This window comes from Condylura cristata, unplaced genomic scaffold (genome assembly GCF_000260355.1).
Source record: "Condylura cristata isolate star-nosed mole 26May11 unplaced genomic scaffold, ConCri1.0 scaffold00010, whole genome shotgun sequence".
Lineage (NCBI taxonomy): Eukaryota > Metazoa > Chordata > Mammalia > Eulipotyphla > Talpidae > Condylura > Condylura cristata.
The window spans coordinates 58,198,274-58,217,660 of record NW_004567111.1 but is presented as its reverse complement, the minus strand read 5'-3'; the positions used below and the strand labels follow the sequence as shown (position 1 = coordinate 58,217,660).

Here is a 19,387-nt window from a genome sequence, read left to right as displayed (position 1 = left end):
AAAGGTAAAAAAGGACAAAGAAGTACCCAAAATATTTAACAAATTTTTGGAAGTCTGAACTGTTACTGTGTTAGAGTTCTCCAGTAGAGAGAGCAAGATAACTTAAGGTAGGGCTCGTTGATGGGAAACTAGTTACTTGATGAAAAGGCCAGGGTGGGCGGGGGCCTGAGAGGGGCCTATATAAAACCCAGGAAAACTCTACACCTCTGACCTAGTTCCTGCTCTGTGCACCTTCCATCTGACTTCCTGCATTACATCTTTTTATAAAAACCAGTAATCTTGTAAATAAAATGTTTCTCGGGGTTCTGTGAGGTGCTATGGGAAATCAATCCAACCCAAGGAGGGAATTGTGGGAAATTGATTTTATAGCCAATCAGAAGCACAAGCCTAGGGCCTGGGATCTTAGTAGGGTGAGTGGGTGAATCTTGTAGGACTGAGTCCTTAACCTGTGGGATCTGGTGACACCCAACTATGTGAGCATTATTGGTTGTATGTTTGGGGTAATACCCCCTATCCCCACCGTACACACACACACTAGAACTTCATGATCATAGTCACATAATGTAGACATGTTCTTTGTCCAGGTCAATCTTATGTTTACAGATATTTTACCTCCTAAGTCTTTGTATATATCTGATTTTTAAATTACAAACAAAAATGTTAAAACTACCAGATAATGAGTCAAAGTTCATTTCTTGGTAGACTTGAATGGAAGATTTTGAGCCACTTGATTTCATTAAAGTAAAAAATTTGACTTGACACTTTCTGGCATTTCTGGCTCAGTGTCTGTCCTGTTAACTGTCCCGTAAATTAGATTCATAATCAGTCTGTGTAATTCTGTCATGTTTCCCAATTGTTTCCACAATACAACAGTATTGCACTGGAATGGGAGCGGTTTACTTATGCACATTTTACTACAAATGAGGCTGCTCCATTACTGGTGTGTGTGTGTTTGGGAAAGTAGAAGCCTGGTTTTTCTCATCTGCAGCATGTTCTTCCTCTTGCTAGTTACTGTGTATAAATTAAATGTATTCATTCATATAAGTGATTGAAGACTCCGTAATGACACTTGACTGCTTTATCACTAACACTGCTGTTACTCAGAAAATTAGGGACAGCCAGTTTATATGACTTAGTCAAATTCTTGCAGCTTCCTTGGAATATAGGTTCAGGATGTGGACCTCGAAAGGCTGTGCCGTTTCTGTGATGACATGCTCTCTTGGAGGAGGTAAAGAGGTGTTGGATTAAGGTGTTCAGGACATTGAAAAAATTTGTTTTTTGGCACATCTTTACAAACTACATTTCTATGGAAAGGTTAACTGCCTTGACATCTGTGTAGTTTGAGAAACTGGTTTTAGGTGAAAATCCTTTAATTCTTGCCATAGAATGTTTGTACTTTTCTCTGTTTCACATATCACAGTCATTCTGAATTATCCGCTCAGTTATTTATTGCCCTGCCCATAAAGTATGAGTTTGTGGGGCCTGGCTGGTGGTGCAGGAGGATTAAGCTGCAGCACTGTGAAGCTGTCCACAGCTACTGTGGCACCAGTTCAGTCCCCGGCCAGGGAGTTGACCTACATGGCACAGCACATGCCTGCTGCTCCTCTAAGCAGTATATTTCAGTAGAACTGCTTGTTCTGCTCTCTACTCTGTCTCTGGTGAATTCTCTCTTACCCTCCCCTCCCCCCGCTTCCCCAGACCCCCCCAGTGTCTGGCCTGCACTCCAGCTATCTTATGTATAAATCAATCAATCAATCAGTCAATCTTGAAAAAAAGGATGAGTTTGGCTATCGCTAGTGTTTATGGCTTACCAACATGGATCAGACAAATAAGGGAGAAAGCTAGTATTGACCGTCTGGTAGGATAGGTAGAAAGGAACCCAGAGTGCTGTGGGAATCTGGCAGAGCTACACAACAGAGAGGGCTTGCTGGAAAAATTTGGGCTGAGTCTGGAAGGCTCTTTAGGCAGTAACTTAATTATATACAGAGCTGGTTTACACATGTAGAGTGATATCACCTACATAATTGATTAGAGGTCAGATATATACAAGAATGATTAAAGAGGAATATTTAGAGATTTTCTTGGCTGAATTCCTATGAATTCCTATGGGCCCCAGAAGTGACCCACATGGTGTGGCAGACCTCTCCTGACACGCTAGCTGCTTCCCTTGGCAGTGTACTTTGTCGGTTTGTTCTGCTCCCCACTCTGTCTCTGGTGGATCCTCTCACCGCCCCTGCACCTCTGGCCTGTACCCCAGTTTTGTATGCATAAATAAATAAATCTTTAAAAAAAAGAAATACATTCAAAGTTTTGACTGATACCATACAAATATAATAAAAGCTTTTTCTTTAGATAAATGTACCTTAAGACTCTTCTTTGTTTTAGATGGCAAACAACATATTTTGAGTTTGGGCATGGACTTGCAGCTGGAATGGATGAAATTGGAAGATTTTCAAAAGCATCTTGATGGTGAAGATGAAAATTTTACTACAGCAAATGCAGTTCCAAGTAGTAAGTAGTTTTGAAACTGGGGGGATCCTGCACATGAATCTGGATACATAAAACCAAACTTATCTCTTTTAAATTTTAGATCTACTAAGGGATGCTGTGAAAAATGGGGATTATATTACTGTGAAAGTTGCACTTAACTCAAATGAAGACTATAACCTTGACCAAGAGGTAATTTTTCTTGGAAAAATCTCATGAAAGAAAAATGGAAAGTAGCTCCCCTTTCTTCAGTTTATGAAAGTAATATACATTGATTGTTTTATAAAATTTAAACATGGTAGAAATGTATATCGTAGACAGTTGTAGCCCCTGTAATTCTAACCCCCGAAAATGAGCATTTGGCTCAGTCAGGATCATTCTGGCTCTGTCTGGTGTGACCACTATGGTTTGGAGATGTAGAAAACTGTCTTGTCACCATTTGTGTTTCCTTGATGGTTGCAATTAACAGCAGTTATCTGTTTTTCTGTTTGTTAACATTGATTTATATTTAAGGGGTTTTTATATATGAGCATATTCATTAACACTTCTTGGTTTTTAGATTTTGTTTTCTGAGTAAGTTGCTTAGAGGATTTTTATTTTGGGGGTAGTCTGATATGTGAATCTTTTCTTTTATGTTCTTTGGTGTCTTGCCTCAGAAAAGACCCTTTATATTTTCTTCTCTAATTTTCTTGCTTTATTTTGGGAATTTTAATCCTTTGGGAGTAACTTCCAAAAATTACTAGGATTTGATTAAATTTGCATGAAATATATTAATTTGGCTGAGAACTGACATTTTTACATTTTGAATCTTCCATCTAGGAATATAATTACATTCATCAGCTCTTCTTTTAGTCCCTTAAGCAAAATGCATTGGATTATCTACTTCAAATAGATCGGGTATATTTTTTTGCATCCTTACATATTTTGTAATTTCTTATCTTACCATGATCATTAGGATCTCTGCCACATATAGCAATGCACATTTTGAGTTCTGTATCCTTAATTCGTGTATAGAGTAAAAGGCTGTTGATTTCTCAGTGGGCTATGTGTGCATGTGTGTGATCTCCAGTCACTCTGTGACATCTCTTAATCTGATACTTTTTAAGTTTTTGGCCTTGGTTTTTCTGGGTGGAGATTTTGACCACCTGCTAATATATAACTATTTGGTTTCCTTTTTTCCAATTACATTTCTTTTTCTGGTCTTGTGAAATTGGTGGCACATGGATAATAGTGATGATAGAAGTGACTCCTGTGCCATTCCTGATTTGATTCCTTTAAGGTCTCAGGGTGAAGATCACATTTGTCCAACTGTTTGTTTCTTTCAGATAGCCTTTATCTTCCCTTTTTTTGACTGCTTTTATTTTTATTGGGGATTGAGTGTGGATTTTATCAGATGCTTTTTAGGTACCCTGATCTTTACTACTAAGGCATCATAGCTATAAGAAATTTTCTAAAGTAGAAAAAGTTCCTTTTTTAAAATGTTTTATAGTAGTAAGACACTTTACAGATGAGGAGTGCCTTTATACCATCTTACTTCATCCTCAGTAGATCCTCTTGAGTAAAGTATTCTACCAGACCATTTTCCAATAACTTTGTTTTGTGTTCCTTGAGACTATTTACTTTCATATTATCCTCAAATAAACTCCTTCAAATTAAACTCATTCTGTTTTTTATGTTATTTGATATGTTAAAACTAGTCATTAAAATTATTTTAGCTCGGCCCTCCCTGGTGGCGCAGCGGGTTAAAGCACAGCACTGAGAATCTGAAGCCACTTCCGCATGAGTTCGATTCCCGCCTGCCGTCTGCCCCGGAGGAGACCACATGGCGAGCCAGACCTCTCCTGACCCGCCCGCTGCTCCCCTCAGCAGTGTACTTCGTAGATCTGCCTGTTCTGCTCCCCACTCTGTCTCTGGTGAAGCCTCTCACCACCCCTGAGCCTCTGGCCTGTACCCCAGTTCTGTATGAATAAATAAATAAATCTTTAAAAAAAAAAATTATTTTAGCTAATTTTTTTTTTGGTCAACTTTATTTCTAGTCACAGCATTTTTAATTTCTGTTTTGTGAGATTCTACTTGAAACTAATCATATTCATGTCCTGTTTGTTGCTTCTAAATGGTCTTTTGCTAAGACCCACCAAATTCTTACTTCTCAGCACTTACATTTATATAAACCAATATTAAACTTAAACAGTATTCATTTGATTTTATCATTGATAGCGTGGACTCATGTTCTTCAGGCTAACTAAGTGAATACAATGAATGTACAATTTTTTTTCAAGAATGCATAGAGACTTTTGCATGTGAAATAGTCATATGAGAGAGAAATATATAAGCACTGTTTTCAAATAGGTAGCGGCAAGATTCTCTGTTCATTTTAAATCACACAAAGTATTGATGAATCTTTCAAAGTTAATATTTGAACTTTGGTGACAATACATAGAAAAATTATACATGGGAAGACAATCTAAAGGTTGTTGATTTCTGTTTGTAAATTAGGATATTTTAGTAAATGACCTGAATAGATACTTCTGTCAGAGTACTTCAGTGATCACACATTGAGGTTTCCTGGGTGGAAACAAGTAGTTTTTTCTTTTTGTTTTTCTTTTTTTTTTTTAAACATTAATTTATTTATTCATACAAGATCTGGAGAAATGCCCGAAGTGCAGAGAGGCAGAGGATTCACCAGAGACAAGAGTGGGAAATAGAACAGGTGGGCTGACTGAAATACAGTGCTATGGGGAGAAGTGGTTGGGACAGGAGAGGTCTGCTGTACCATGTGGGTCACCTCCCTAGCCAGCGATTGAACTGGTGTTGCAGTAGCTGTGGATAGCTTCATTTGCTACACTTTAACCCATTGCACCACCAGGGAGGGCCCAGTTCTTGATTTTTCTGATTAAACATATGCATGTTTTTCTTATATCCAATTGAAGGACTCCAGTGGGATGACTCTGGTGATGCTTGCTGCAGCCGGAGGCCAGGACGACCTGCTCAGGCTCCTGCTCAGGAAAGGTGCAAAGGTGAATGGCAGGCAGAAGAATGGGACCACAGCCCTCATTCATGCAGCTGAGAAGGTTGGTGACTCAGATGCTTTGGTTTCAGAGTCTCATGTGAATTCCTGTTCATGGGCTAAATCTATTTCTGTAATAACATATTGTGACACAGTCATGTAATTCATAATTTCATGTTTCAATTCACCTGGGACTTGCCATGAATGTATTGTTTTTAATCAACAGGAGTACTTGTAATTGAATTGTCAAAATGTGATATATATATAGTTGAAAGTGATTTTTATTGGAAAAAACCTCTAATTAAGGTGCTAATTTCAGCTGCCAGGGGTTTAAAAATCTTTTCCAATTGAGATGAAATGTTTCTTCTTTTCGGTAGTAATTTAATTAATATAGTCCCATATATTACCTTTTGAAAGTACTGTAGAGGTCCTGGTGGTGAAAACAGGCTTAGTGGGCCTCCCTGTTGTCACAGGGATTAAAGCCAGCACTATCAATCTATATCACCAGCCACTGTGGCATGAGTTCAGTCCTCAGCCAGGGAGCAAACCTCTCCTGACTTGCCTAGTGCTCCCTTTAGCAGTGTACTTCAGTAGATCTGCCTGTTCTGCTACCTACTCTGTCTCTGGTGAATCCTCTCACTCCCCACACCTCTGGCCTATAACCAAGTTCTCGTATACATAAATAAATAAGATAAATCTTTAAAAAATAGGAAAACAGTGGCTACAGGTTAAGTTGAAGATACTGGCAAAATATGTGTGACTGTAGAGGGTGTCAGTGCTGGAGGTCTCCCAGCAGCCCTAGACTTTGGGCACTCCACACTCGTATATTCAGCAGCCCACTTGGGAAGGAATCTGAGTAGTTTTTCTGGTGACTCAAAATTTCAAAACATCTAAAAGTATCTGAAGGAGATTAGGGAATTAAATTTGTTTTGTTTTGTTTTCTGTAATAGAACTTTTTAACTACAGTGGCTATTCTTTTGGAAGCTGGAGCTTTCGTAAATGTCCAGCAGAGCAATGGTGAGACAGCTCTGATGAAGGTAAATACCTCCATGGACTCCTCATTACCCCAGGATTGGAACTCCACCTGCCAACCACTCTCCTGGGACAGGAACATGATAGGGACAAGGCAGTCTCAGGACGTGATTAGGAGAAATCGGTCAACAAAGAACCAATTAAAACCTGGTGAGATCACATGGAAGTCAACTCAAAGCCACCTCAGAAGTTGAGGATGGACGCGATGGGTGTCCTGTGAACAACACACAAGTTAGCAGGAGGGTGAGACATATCAGTATGAACTGGCAGGAGATGTCAGAAACCTGTGCTTTCATTAGTGCTTTTATATTACTTTATATTGGCGAACCATTGCCTCCACCTCTGATTTCATCATGTGTGTGTGGAACTTCAGCTTGCAGGTATATTTTGAGTGGAAGTTTGTTAAACCACAGTCACATGCCCTTTCCTGTGTAGCAGTTTTGACTTTAACTTTTGTTGGGGCCAGGCCAGCACATTCCCATGATAGTTTCAGGTTCCTGTTTAGATGCTGACAGTACACAACAGGTACTAATCCCCAAATGCAGGCAGCTTGGTTTAATTTCCCATGCAAAGACTCATTCTTTGTTTCTTCCTATGGTGCAGCTTTCAGTAAGTTGTTGACCCAGCTAGGATTTGTCTGCAGCATCTATTTTCAACCTTCTTTCTTGAGTCAGGAAGGGAACACACTTGCAGCCCCTGATTAGCAGTGGGGCTGGCCCTCAGTCAGCTCCTGAGTCTTGTTACTCTGAAGGTCTGGGTTGCCAGCCTTCTTCCAACCTTCTTTCATACTTCAGGTTTAAACCTTGCTTATTGCTTTATGTTACTGTGTTATTTTGTATCACAGAAATTTTTTTTTTCTGGACTCTTCTTTTGAATTTTAATGTTCTTCTGTGCATTTCTCTTATTGCCCTAAGTTGAGAACAGAAATGGCATCTCACAGCTTGAATGTAAAATCTTATCTTACTGAGAAATCACCAGGTGTGTCCCAAATGGCATATACATAGACAGTCTAAAGCATAGAGGGAGAGTGGACACTCATACTTTCTACATCTGTACTGTGAATTCAGAACTTTTTCTGAGAGTAGTTGGGAGCCATTAAAAGGTCTTAAGTTGGAGAATGGTATAATCAGAATAAAGGTTTGGTTTTGTTGTTTTAAAATGTCCCTTTGTGCAGTAGGGGAATGAGTTCATTAGGAAGACAGACAGATTGCAGGCTTGTAGGCAGGTTTTTAAGGTAAAGAGGGAAAATAGAAGTTCCTGTGTTAACAGTCGAGATGGAAGTGGATTGATTGACTGGCTTTTTAAGGCAATAGAACTCACAGGACTTAGTAATTGAAGGTGGTGCTTGGGAGTCCCATTTCATAAGTTAGGGAACACAGGCAGCACAGCAGTGGGTGAAAGATGAATCATTAGGCCATCATTACATGTGGCATCTGAACCAGAAATATCTCATGTGTTTCTTCCACTTTGGAGGGAGTTATGAGCTGCAATTCAGATAGGGGTCATTCATGTGGGCAACAGTGGTTCAAGCCATAGCTTTAAATGAGTCACCCACTGAGGGTTGGAAAAGAGGAAAAAACTAGTAGCAAAGTTGAAGGAGGCTGCATGAGAAAGACTGGAGGAAGAGTAGGAGAGATTAACTTGAGAGCCAGTGGAGGAACTATTCAGGGAGCATCTGGCTGGAGCACCACTTGACGTAGACCATCAGTGGGCTGGAAAGGTGCCTGAGAGTTTGTGCCTGAGAAGTGACATCCCGATCCAGAAGGCTTTAGAGGTAAGTGTGAAGCCAATTGTGAGCCTATAGGGGTGAAGAAGTAGATATTTAGATACCAGCACTCAGAATACCTTACTGAGAGGAAGGCAGTGCCTGAGGACTTTGTTGTTCTACCCAGAGAGGAGCTGAGTGCCCTTTTAACTACTGTCCAAATTACACGGCATGCATTTACCGTTAGTTTCATTTACTTAGGTACTGTTCATGGAAAGCACTGTTTTAATTGGTTAAAAATTTTAGTGTATCAGTTTTAACAAATGTTGGGATTCTTTACACAGGGAAAGATTTTTTCAGACACTGAAACAAGACAAGCTTTTTCATTGCAGAGATACTGTACAAAATTGGCCATTAGTGACTATGAATGTGAGGTAAACCTTTTTTGCTATTGGTAATGGAAATGACAACCAGAAAATGTCTCCAGATGTTGTCTAAGGTCCCTTGAGCAAAATTGGCTCTGATAAGACCCCCCTGGAGCTATGCTGTATCATAGCTCCAATCTTAGCTTTCCTGAATTCACGCTTTCTCTTTGTAGCCTCCTTTAAACAGAAAGTTCAAAATTATTTTGTAATACTAAGAGTTACTTCAGAGATTCCCAGTACCAGCCTCTCCAAGAAATAGGGCCCTCTTTATCACCTGTGGGCCTCTGTTACAAAACTGATGTGGAGCATGAAAGAACTTAGATCTTGTGTTTCTTGTCTTGGACAGAGTCTTTTACCATTGCGCTCTCCTGAAGAATCCGTCAGAAGAAATTAATTTAATGGTAGACTATTCTATTCATTGAAGAGTGGAGCACACTGTTTCCCTTTATCTGGCATGTCTCACAGTCTCACACCTGGGGTCACTAGGCTTTATCCCCACTTCTACATGAACTCCCAAGCTCGTGTGCAGTGAAAGAGACAAGCATTTATCTTATGTTATAATTAATAAATGATTCTTTTTTCCTGATTTAGGCCTGTAAAAGAGGAAATTCAGACATTGTACGACTAGTAATTGAATGTGGAGCTGACTGCAATATTTTGTCAAAGCACCAAAATAGCGCACTGCATTTTGCAAAGCAATGCAACAATGTGTTGGTGTATGACTTGCTGAAGAGTCACTTAGAAACGTAAGTATGAAGTGACTATGCAAATGTTGTCACAATGCCTAATACATATTTATTTGAACATCAATTGAAATGCATGTATACAACTGCTCAAAAATGATATCAAGTAGAAGTCCTAATGGGTTTCTGTTCTCATAAATTTAATTTAATAAGTAGCATATGAATTTTTTCCGGCAAATTATTGATGTCTTATAATATTTCAAATTAATACAGTCAAATCTTATAGTTAGTTCTTTTAAGATAGATATTACTTTTTAGATCAGTTTTAGATTCACAGTGAAACTAAGCAGAAGGAACAAAGACTTCCCATCTACTTCCAGTCTCTGCAAGCACGGTCTTTCCCCCAGAATCATTATCCCTCACTGGAGTAGCACATTTGTTACTAATGAACCTATGTTGACAAAATTACCCAAAGTCCATAGTTTATACTATGGTTCTCTCTTGTTGTTGTACATTAAGGGGTTTTGACAAATGTGTCATGATATGTATCCATCATTGTAGTATTATACAGTTCTTAGCTGCCATATAAATCTGTCTTCCAGCTATTCATGCTGGCAACTACTTGTCTTTCTACTGTCTCCATAGTTTTCTCTGTTCCAGATGTCTTTATAGTTGAAACATTTAGTACAGTTTACTCTAGAAACAGTGTGGGACTAGGGATACCACTTCCCCAGTAGAAAATCTGCATATATCTCTTGACTCCCCTGAAACTTAACTGACAGACATTCTTTGGTTTTCACGGAGGAATGATTTCAGGACACACCTTGCCCACCACCCACCTTACCAAATCTGAAGATGTTAAAATCCCTCTATATCCACATCTGCAGATGTTTTCACATCTGCAGATTCAGCCAGCTGACTTTCATAGTTTGAATTTGTGTATGCAGGACCAAGGAGAAAGGGGAAAAAATCTGTTTATTATTGCACCCGCACAGTACAAACTCATACAGTTTTAGAATATTTACTTTTTTTCAGACTTTTTACTTAGCAATTGCATTTAAGGTAACCCTATCTATGTCTTTTCATGGCTTGGTTGCTTATTTCTTCTTAGCACTAAATATTTCATTGTCTGAATGTAACACCCTTTCTCTAATCATTCAGGTTCATTCTTTTCATTTAAATTCTAAATTAACATTTAGAGTTAAATGTTAAATGTTAATAATTAACATTTTGGCAGCACGTAAGAGAAACTTCCCTAACATAGCTATCACAAGTAGGGTGTAATTTCTAACAGGGAGTCCACAGTAGGCAGCCTTAAGCAGGAAGCACGCCTTCCTCATCTGCATACTTAGATTGTAACTTGGATCTTAACACCTGCAAGTTAGTTTAGTCCAAATCAGGTATAAGATGATATTTTAAACAGAAAGTAAATAAATTGGGGGCATAAAATGAAAAAGGCGAAGGCCAGGCAAAGGCACATGTGTCTGATTAGCCTGCCCACTATAACAGCCTTTGCTGGAAACTTCACCTAACCATTAACTCTTGCCAGGGTCCATGACTAATGTTCATGGCTACAAAGAATCCTGGGAAGTCAACCTCTCTCAGTCTATTCACATAGGGTAATATGACCAGACTTCCAGGTTAGTTTGTGATTGAGGAGTTCCTGGGATTTTTAAATTTTATAATTAGAACCAAGATGTCCCAGGCATTCTGAAGCATTTGTTTCTTTCTAGTTCTTAGCAAGATGGTTTAAAAATACTTGCTGAGGGCCCTCCCTGGTGGCATAGCCAGTTAGGATGCAGCAATGCAAGCTACCACAGCCACCTCAGTGCAAGTTCGATCCCCAGCCCCAGAGGTGATCCACATGGCACGGCAGACCTCTCTTGACCCGCCTGCTGCTCCCCTCAGCATTGTACTTGTCAGTCAGCCTGTTCTGCTCCCCACTCTGTCTCTGATAAATCCTTTCACCGCCCCTGTACCTCTGGCCTGTACCCCGGTTCTGTATGCATAAATAAATAAATCTTTAAAAAAAATATTTGCTGAATTAACAGTATACATTTTGTTTTCCAAACTAAACTCATTGCATGTGTATATGGTAATTTTTGAATTTGTATTTTAATAGAATTTCCATTTTTTATTCACTTCTGTCATAACGCAAACATCATCTCTATGCTAGGCACTGTTCAAAGATGGGGAGGTGGAAATAGCACTGTGGGGAAAGACTTGCTCCTGGAATTCTAAATTTCCAAACTCATGAGACAGTAAGATAGACAAATGTGGCATATCCAATTCAGAATGTTAAAGAAAATTAGATCAGGGTGTCTGGATGAGGACCTGGGAAGGCCTGCTGGTATTCAGCAGTTGAGTATTTTTATGATTCACAAATCTTTTCTACATAATATTAACAATTGTTACTCTGTTTTTGTATTAGACTTTCAAGAGTGGCAGAAGAAACAATAAGGGATTACTTTGAAGCACGTCTTGCTCTATTAGAACCAGTTTTTCCAATAGCATGTCACCGTCTTTGTGAGGGGCCAGATTTTTCAACAGATTTCAATTATAAACCACCACAGAACATACCAGAAGGTATTTTTTCAGTTTGAAATGTGACAGTATTTCCTGATTGTTAAACCATTTACTTTCTTTCAACAAAAGATTAAGAAAATTGCATCATGTGTAGTAATTATGTAAAATAACCAGCAAAGCTACCCTGGTAGGAAAAAAAGACTTACCTCATAACCACCATCGCCGATGACTCACAGGGCTTACAGAACTGTTAGCACTTGAGTCTTTTTAATTGTACTGATTTTTGTTAAAATTGACTTATTAACTAAAAGTAAAAAGTAAATTTCTTAATAAATTGTTGTAGCAAGAAATAGAAACAGTTCTTTTTTCCCAGATTTCACTGAACAGCTACTGGCAGGCAAGACCAGGACCTGACTTTCTCTAGAAACAGAAACTGCACTGCCTGCCTGAAAGTGGGAAACTAGACTCTGGCTCTTGTTTTGTTGGACCCCCTCTCATTATTTTAAAAGAACCTGTATTCATTCATGAAAATCTTATTTTAAAAATACAGTCTTGCAGTTGAATACATCCATTTATAGCATCTTGGCATTTAGTAAACTTGATATAGGAGTATCAGTATAAGCAAGAACACAAAAACAAAAATAAAATGGTTCTCTGGTTTGAAAAATGTAGGTAACACCAACAACTTTTGAAGTTTGGGGGACACGAACAGTGCGTAGCACCCAGGCTCTCTTCGGGCTCTTCCTCTTATCCAGGGCTCTCTTAAAGCATTCTGCAGACTGACCGTGTTATTATCAGTATTAAAATCCATATTTACATCTCCTTTATTCAGGCTCTGGGATCCTGCTGTTTATTTTTCACGCAAACTTTTTGGGTAAAGAAGTTATTGCTAGACTCTGTGGACCGTGTAGTGTACAAGCTGTAGTTTTAAATGATAAGTTCCAACTTCCTGTTTTTCTGGTAAGACTTTCTGTAATTCATTACTGAAAAGTACATTTTTCTAGTCAAAAGCACATTTGATTTTTGAATTGCTATATACTAAAGTGTATTCTTTATAATTCAGTAAACCAGTTTTGAAAATCAGGCTCATAATTATAAAATTATCAAGAATTTTTTCAATAAACACCTACATAATTTGTTCCCATGCCTCAGATTTTTCTTATTTCAATGTCTTAGCAGTAACATTTTCAATATAAACTGGCACATACATATATGTATCTTCAATATAAAAGACACATACTAATTTTAAATAGTGTTCCTTTTTTCTGCCATTGTAATTAAAAATATTTGCCTAAATTCAGTGTGGAATAGCTAACTTACTTGTGGCTGTATTAATTTTTTTACCCGTCATTAAAAATGTTGTTGAAAACTGTGACTTTTAACAAATTTAGAATTTTGACCTATGAGTAGATTAAGTGAAATTAATTGGTTATGAAAAATTTTAATGTTCATGGTAAATATATATACATGTAGATTCTAATACTAAAGATTTTTCAGGATAATATTTTTAACATTCAAATTGTATAAGCTTTTGTATCTTTTTCATAAAGTCAAAAATAAAGAAATTATAGCATAGTGCCTTATCCAAATACAAAAACATTTATCCTTTCCATGTTGGAATTTTAAAGGTTTCTTGTTTCTTAAATTTATAGTATAACTTCTTATTTCTGGATGTAAAATACCAACTTTTTCTCTTTTGATTTTTTTATACTCTAGGACAGTCATTTTGTGTACTCGTTCAGCCCTGCTGCAGGCGTCAATAAGCTCTTTATTAGGTTGACAGAAGCACCCTCTGCTAAGGTAAAAATACTTTACACATAGTGTTACTCAAACTATTATTACAGATTACTACTAATTTATCATTAGAAAAATATTTGAATAATTACGTTTGTGTCCTGGTGAGAAGTACTCACTAGTGCATTTTAAATTGAAATTTAAAACATGTTAAACCTTAGAAAAGGTCTAATGTTAAAATGAGAAGAATGCCTCTGTAGCAGTCCAGGTTGTGTTCTCCTAGGCTTTGGTATTTAATTGCTCTATGTGCTTTCTGGGCTGATTACTCTTGGTAAAATAAAGCTTGATTAGAATAGTCTGTATTAAGTTATTGCATACAATCTGGATTTTTCTTTTTTTAAAATTAAAAATCCAAATTAGTTAACAGTTTGAGAGTATGAACAAATAAGAAAAATAAATCTTTTAAGAAAGGGGGACTGCGCTCTTACACTGATATATATTCATTTCTTTTTCAATAGGTCAAGTTGCTGATAGGTGCATACAGAGTGCAGCTACAATAACAAAGCAGAAAGGATTGGGATGGAGTATTTTTCAGATGTATTGCTAAATACTCTCCTCGAAGCAGTTTGGAATTCAACACAGCTCACACTTTCAGATTTAAAATTTCATCTGTAAATCTCCTGCAGTTTGAAACCTGTTATCTGTTGTCATCTGTAAGATGGGACACAGTGGTCTAATATATTATGAAACATAGATGTGTGTGTCGGTATTCTGAAATCTCAGTGTTGTGTCCAGACTGCATATATCAGTTTTTCCACAATGTGGAATGAGAATATTTAAGGAAATTAAGTTTGTTTTGTTTTGTTTTCTGTTTTTAACTTAAAAGTTTTCTATAAGCCCTGGTGAATTTCTGTGTTTTAAAACAAAAACAGTCATTTTATTTGCTTTTACAACAACTTACCTTCACTTGCCCAAGCACTAAAAGTGTGGGTTTGTTTCCATGAAACATCACTGCTCTATGTGGTATGTAGGTTAAAGGGCTGGGGGGCAGAGGGAGCTCTGATCTGGTTTTAATGTACAATTCCACCCTTCCTGAGTTGGAGGTATCAACTTTGTGTTTGGAAGAGTAACAAGATGATAAAATCAGGATCTAAGATACCGCAAAACTGTAAACCAGTACATTGTTAGACCTAAAAAGAGATTATTACGTGTGAATTCTTGTTCTTGTTCATTAAACCCATCAACTAATTTTGAAAAGCCAGCTCATGTGCCCTTTGAACACTGGGAAGGCCAGCCTTTCCAGCCCAGCTCAAGCCTCTCTTCACTGTGCCTCTTGTAAAGTTAATGCTTCTGTAGATTCTTCACAGGACTAACTTTATTTTTTCTTGAAGTAAATTTATAAATTTATAAACTTACATTCTGTCTCAAGTGTTCACTGTTGAGAATAAACTGTAAGTGTTAAGTTCATCACTAAAAGTTCAAGTCTATTCTTCACCATACCATTCTTTTTCCTGATTTACTTACTTACCATATTCCTTCTGATTACCACTAGTTGAGCTTATATTCCAACTGTTTATTTTTGTTTTATGTAACTCATCTCCTTTTCTCTGTATCACCAGTGAATGGTATTCGTCTTTTTATCTCATTTATTTCACTAGCCATTATTTCCAGTAGGTACACCCATATTGATGTAATTACTGAATCTCATTTAAAATATAAATACATACACACACACACACATACACATATAACTGAATAGTATCCAAGTATGTATACACCAAATCATCCTGTTTGCCATTGATGGGCACTTAGGTTTTTTCCAACCCATGCTGTTGCAAACAGTGCTACCACAAACATAAGCAGGCAGTTATCTCTTGAAATACAGTTTTTGTAATTTTTGTATAAATACCTAAAAGTGGGTTTATATTTGTAATTTTTTATGTAGTCTCCGGTACTACTTTCCATAATGGCTATACCAGTTTACATTCCCACCAGTAGTATCTAAGGATTCCCTTCACTCCACACTTGGTTTTCCTTGTCTTTTGTAAAGCAGACTCTCTCTCAGCTATGAGTTAACCTCATTTCCACTTGGATTTTGCTAGTAAGAGATAATGAACATCTTTTCATATACTTATTGGCCATCTGTGACATCTTTGGATAATTGTTCAGGTCCTGTGCCCATTTTTTTTACAGGGCGTTTTCTTGTTGAATTTTGAGTTATTTTGAATATTAACCCTATTAGATACATGATCTAATCTTCAGTTCTGCAGGATATGTCATTTTGCCTTGATGCAGGTTACTTTGCTGTACAGTTTTTAGGTGATGGAGTCCTATTTATTTTATTATGTCAATGGAATTGAGTCCTCAAACACGTAGTTCAGGCTAATAGGCAACATACCATTTATATTTTATGTATTTTGTTTTCAGATCTTACATCCGAGTCTATTCCATTTTTAATTAATTTCTATATATTTAGCAGTCTAAGTTTGAGTCTATCACATCACATTTTCCTCATATCATTTATTAACTCATTGCTTTTAACTCCTTTCTTGTAAATATGTGTGGGTTCTCAGTTGTTTTTTTTTTTTTTGTATCTGTTTTTACTCCACTACAAACTTGTCTTGTAGTTAACATTGAAGTCAAGAGTGTATTTTTTATGAGATTTTTTTATTTTTTACATCGTTCTTTACTTTGTGCATTTTTCATCTTGGTTGTAATTTCTATGGACTTCCCACCACCAATTCACCCATGTGCCATCACCACAGTCCCGTACACTCTCCCCACCCCAGTTTTGATACCATACTCCTCACCTCCATAAAAAGTCTCTGGTTTATACTTATTTTTTTTGTTTTTACTTTATTATGTTATTTTCTCTCTTTTTTCTCCTCTGCACCTTTATGCTCCTGCAATAAGTAAAATCATCTGGTATTTTTCTTTCAGGCTTATTTCACTAAGCATGATCCCTCCCAGCTCCATCCATGTTGCTGCAAAAGGCATGAGTTTATCTTTTTTGGTTGCTGAGTAATATTCTATTGTTAATGGGCACCATATCTTTTTAATCAAGTCATCTATTTTGGGGCATTTGGGTTGATTCCACATCTTTCCTATTGAAAATAGAGCAGCAATAAACATGGGGGTGTAGGTGTCCTTTTGAATTAATGTTTTTGTGTCTTTTGGATATCTAGGAGTGGAATTTCTGGGTAAGGTGGAAGCTCAGCTTTAGCAGTTTGAGAAACATGCAAACAGCTTTCCATAGTAGTTGTACTAGTTTGCATCCCTACCAGAAGTGTAGGAGAGTTCCTTTGTCTCCACATCCTCACCAACATTTGTTGTTGCTAGTTAATTTTAGTACAAGCCATTCTTAACTGGTATAAGATAGTATCTCATTGCATTTTTAATTTGCATTTCCCTTATTACAAGTGATGTTGAACATTTTTTCATATGCCTGTGGCTGTCTGCATTTCCTCTTTGGAGAAATGCCTTTTTTTTTTTTTTTTAGCTCTTCTGCCCATTTTTTGATGAGGTTGTTCACTTTATTTTTGTTGAGCTTCATCAGCTCTTTGTATATCTTTGTGATCAGTCCTTTGTCATTAGTATTGTGTGCAAATATTTTCTCCCAATCAGTGGGGTGTCTCTTTGTTTTCTGTAGTGTCTTTCTTGCTGTACATAAGCTCTTTAACTTGAGGTAGTCCGAGCTATTTATCCTTTCCTTCACTATCCTTGCTTTGGGTGATATACCTTTATAGATGTTAATTGAGGTGTATGTCATGCAGAGTTTCACCTACCTTCTAAATATTTTATGGTTTCTGGTCTTATGTCTAGATTTTAATCCATTTCATGGTTGATTTTTATGCATGGTGCGAGATAGTAGTCTAGCTTCATTTTTTTGCATGTAGCAGTCCCGTTTTCCCAGCACCATTTGTTGAACAAACTTTCTTTGTTCCATTGCAAACTCTTTGCTCCTTTGCCAAAAATTAGCTGTCCATAAACCTGTGGGTTTGTATCTGGATTTTCTATTTGAAACCACTGATCTGTATGTCTGTTCTTGATCCATGCCATGCCATTTTGATTATTATAGCTTTGTAGTCTAGCTTTAAGTCTGAGATTGTGATGCTTCCCATCTCTTTCATTTTAGTCAGGAGAGTTTTGGCTATTGGAGGTTTTTAGTGATTCCATATAATCACTATTTGTTCTATTTCCTTAAAAAATATCATTGAGACTTTTATTGGGATACTGTTAAATCTGTATATTGCTTTTGGTACGATGGCCATTTTAATGATGTTAATTCTTCCAATCCATGAGCAGGGAATGTCTTCCCATTTCTTTGTGTCTTCTGTTTCTTTTATCAGTGTTTTTGTTTTCTTCGTATAGATCTTTTACCTCTTTTGTTAGGTTTATTCCCAAGTACTTGACTTTTTTTTTTTTTTTGTATTTTTCTACTGTAAAAGGGATAGTTTATTTGATTTCCACTTCTTCTGATTGGTTGGTTGTATATTTATAGGAAGGCTACTGACTTTTGTGTGTTGACTTTATATCCTGTATCCTCGCTAAACTGGTTAATTATTTTGATTAGTTTTTCTTTCGAGTTTTTAGGGTCTTCCATGTATATTATCATATCATCTGCAAATAAAGATAGTTTTACTTCTGTTTTTCCCCATTAGGATTGTTTGTATGTCTTTTTCCTATCTTAATGCTCTGGCTAGGACTTCCAGTATTATGTTGAAGAGCAGTGGTGATACACTGAGACCAAAATCATACCAATTATCTTCTTTGACGATGAAGGAATCAAACTAGAAATTAACCATGCGAAGAAGGGAAGAAATCCACCTTGTGGACATCCTTGTCTTGTTCCTGATCTTAAAGGAAAGGCTTTCAGCTTTTTTCCACTGAGGATAATATTAGCTGTTAGTTTGTCATATATGGCTTTTATCATGTTGAGGTATGTTCCTTCTATTCTGATGTTTTCCAAGGCTTCAAACAGAAATGGATGTTGACCTTTGTCAAATGCCTTCTCTGCATCTATTGATATGATCATATGGTTTTTATTTTTCAGTCAGTTGATGTGCTGGATTATGTTAATTGATTTTCGAATGTTGAACCATCCTTGTGCCCCTGGAATAAAACCCACTTGGTTGTGGTGAATTATTTTAATGCATTACTGGATTCTGTTGGCCAAGATCTTATTGAGGATTTTTGCATTAGGGAGATTGGTCTGAAGTTTCCTTTTTTTTGCGTTGTCTTTGTTAGGTTTTGAAATTAGTATGAGGTAGGCTTCATAGAAAGTATTTAGTAGTTTTCCTTATTTCTCTTGAATGAGTTTGTGCAGGATAGGCACTAGTTCGTTTCAGAACATTTGGTAAAATTCATTTGTAAATCCATCTGGTCTTGGGCTTTTATTCTTGGGGAGAGCTTTAATTACTACTTCAATTTCACTGCTTGTAATTGGCCTGTTTAGTTGTTTTATTTCTTCTTTATCTAACTTTGGATGATTATAGAATCATAAGTATTTGTCCATCTCTTCTAAATTGTTGAATTTGTTTGCATATGGTATCTAATTATTCTAATTATTGTATCTAATTATTCATGGTATCTAATTATTCTTTTGATTGCTGCTGTGTCTGTTGTGAGTTCTCTTTCATTTATGATCCTGTTTATTTTATTTGTGCTTTCTCCTGTTTTTTCCTTTGTGAGCCTGGCTAGGAGGCTGTCTTTTACCTCTTTTGTTAGGTTGACTCCTAGGTATTTGATTCTTTTTAATTGAAAAGGGGATGGTTTTTTTTTTTTTTTT

General features: G+C 37.0%; 1 protein-coding gene across 1 annotated transcript in view; it reads left to right on the top strand.

Annotated features, from left to right (window-relative positions):
• The window catches only part of MPHOSPH8 (M-phase phosphoprotein 8), a 50,558-nt gene extending 35,502 nt beyond the window's left edge, over positions 1 to 15,056 (top strand). The window contains exons 6-14 of the mRNA XM_004680361.2: positions 2,386 to 2,511; positions 2,591 to 2,679; positions 5,418 to 5,558; positions 6,445 to 6,531; positions 9,248 to 9,402; positions 11,771 to 11,925; positions 12,698 to 12,825; positions 13,582 to 13,665; positions 14,118 to 15,056. Coding sequence (XP_004680418.1) covers positions 2,386 to 2,511; positions 2,591 to 2,679; positions 5,418 to 5,558; positions 6,445 to 6,531; positions 9,248 to 9,402; positions 11,771 to 11,925; positions 12,698 to 12,825; positions 13,582 to 13,665; positions 14,118 to 14,159 — 1,007 coding nt within the window. The 3' untranslated portion in view covers positions 14,160 to 15,056. The remainder of the gene's footprint in view (positions 1 to 2,385; positions 2,512 to 2,590; positions 2,680 to 5,417; positions 5,559 to 6,444; positions 6,532 to 9,247; positions 9,403 to 11,770; positions 11,926 to 12,697; positions 12,826 to 13,581; positions 13,666 to 14,117) is intronic.
• The last annotated feature ends 4,331 nt before the right edge of the window (positions 15,057 to 19,387 follow it).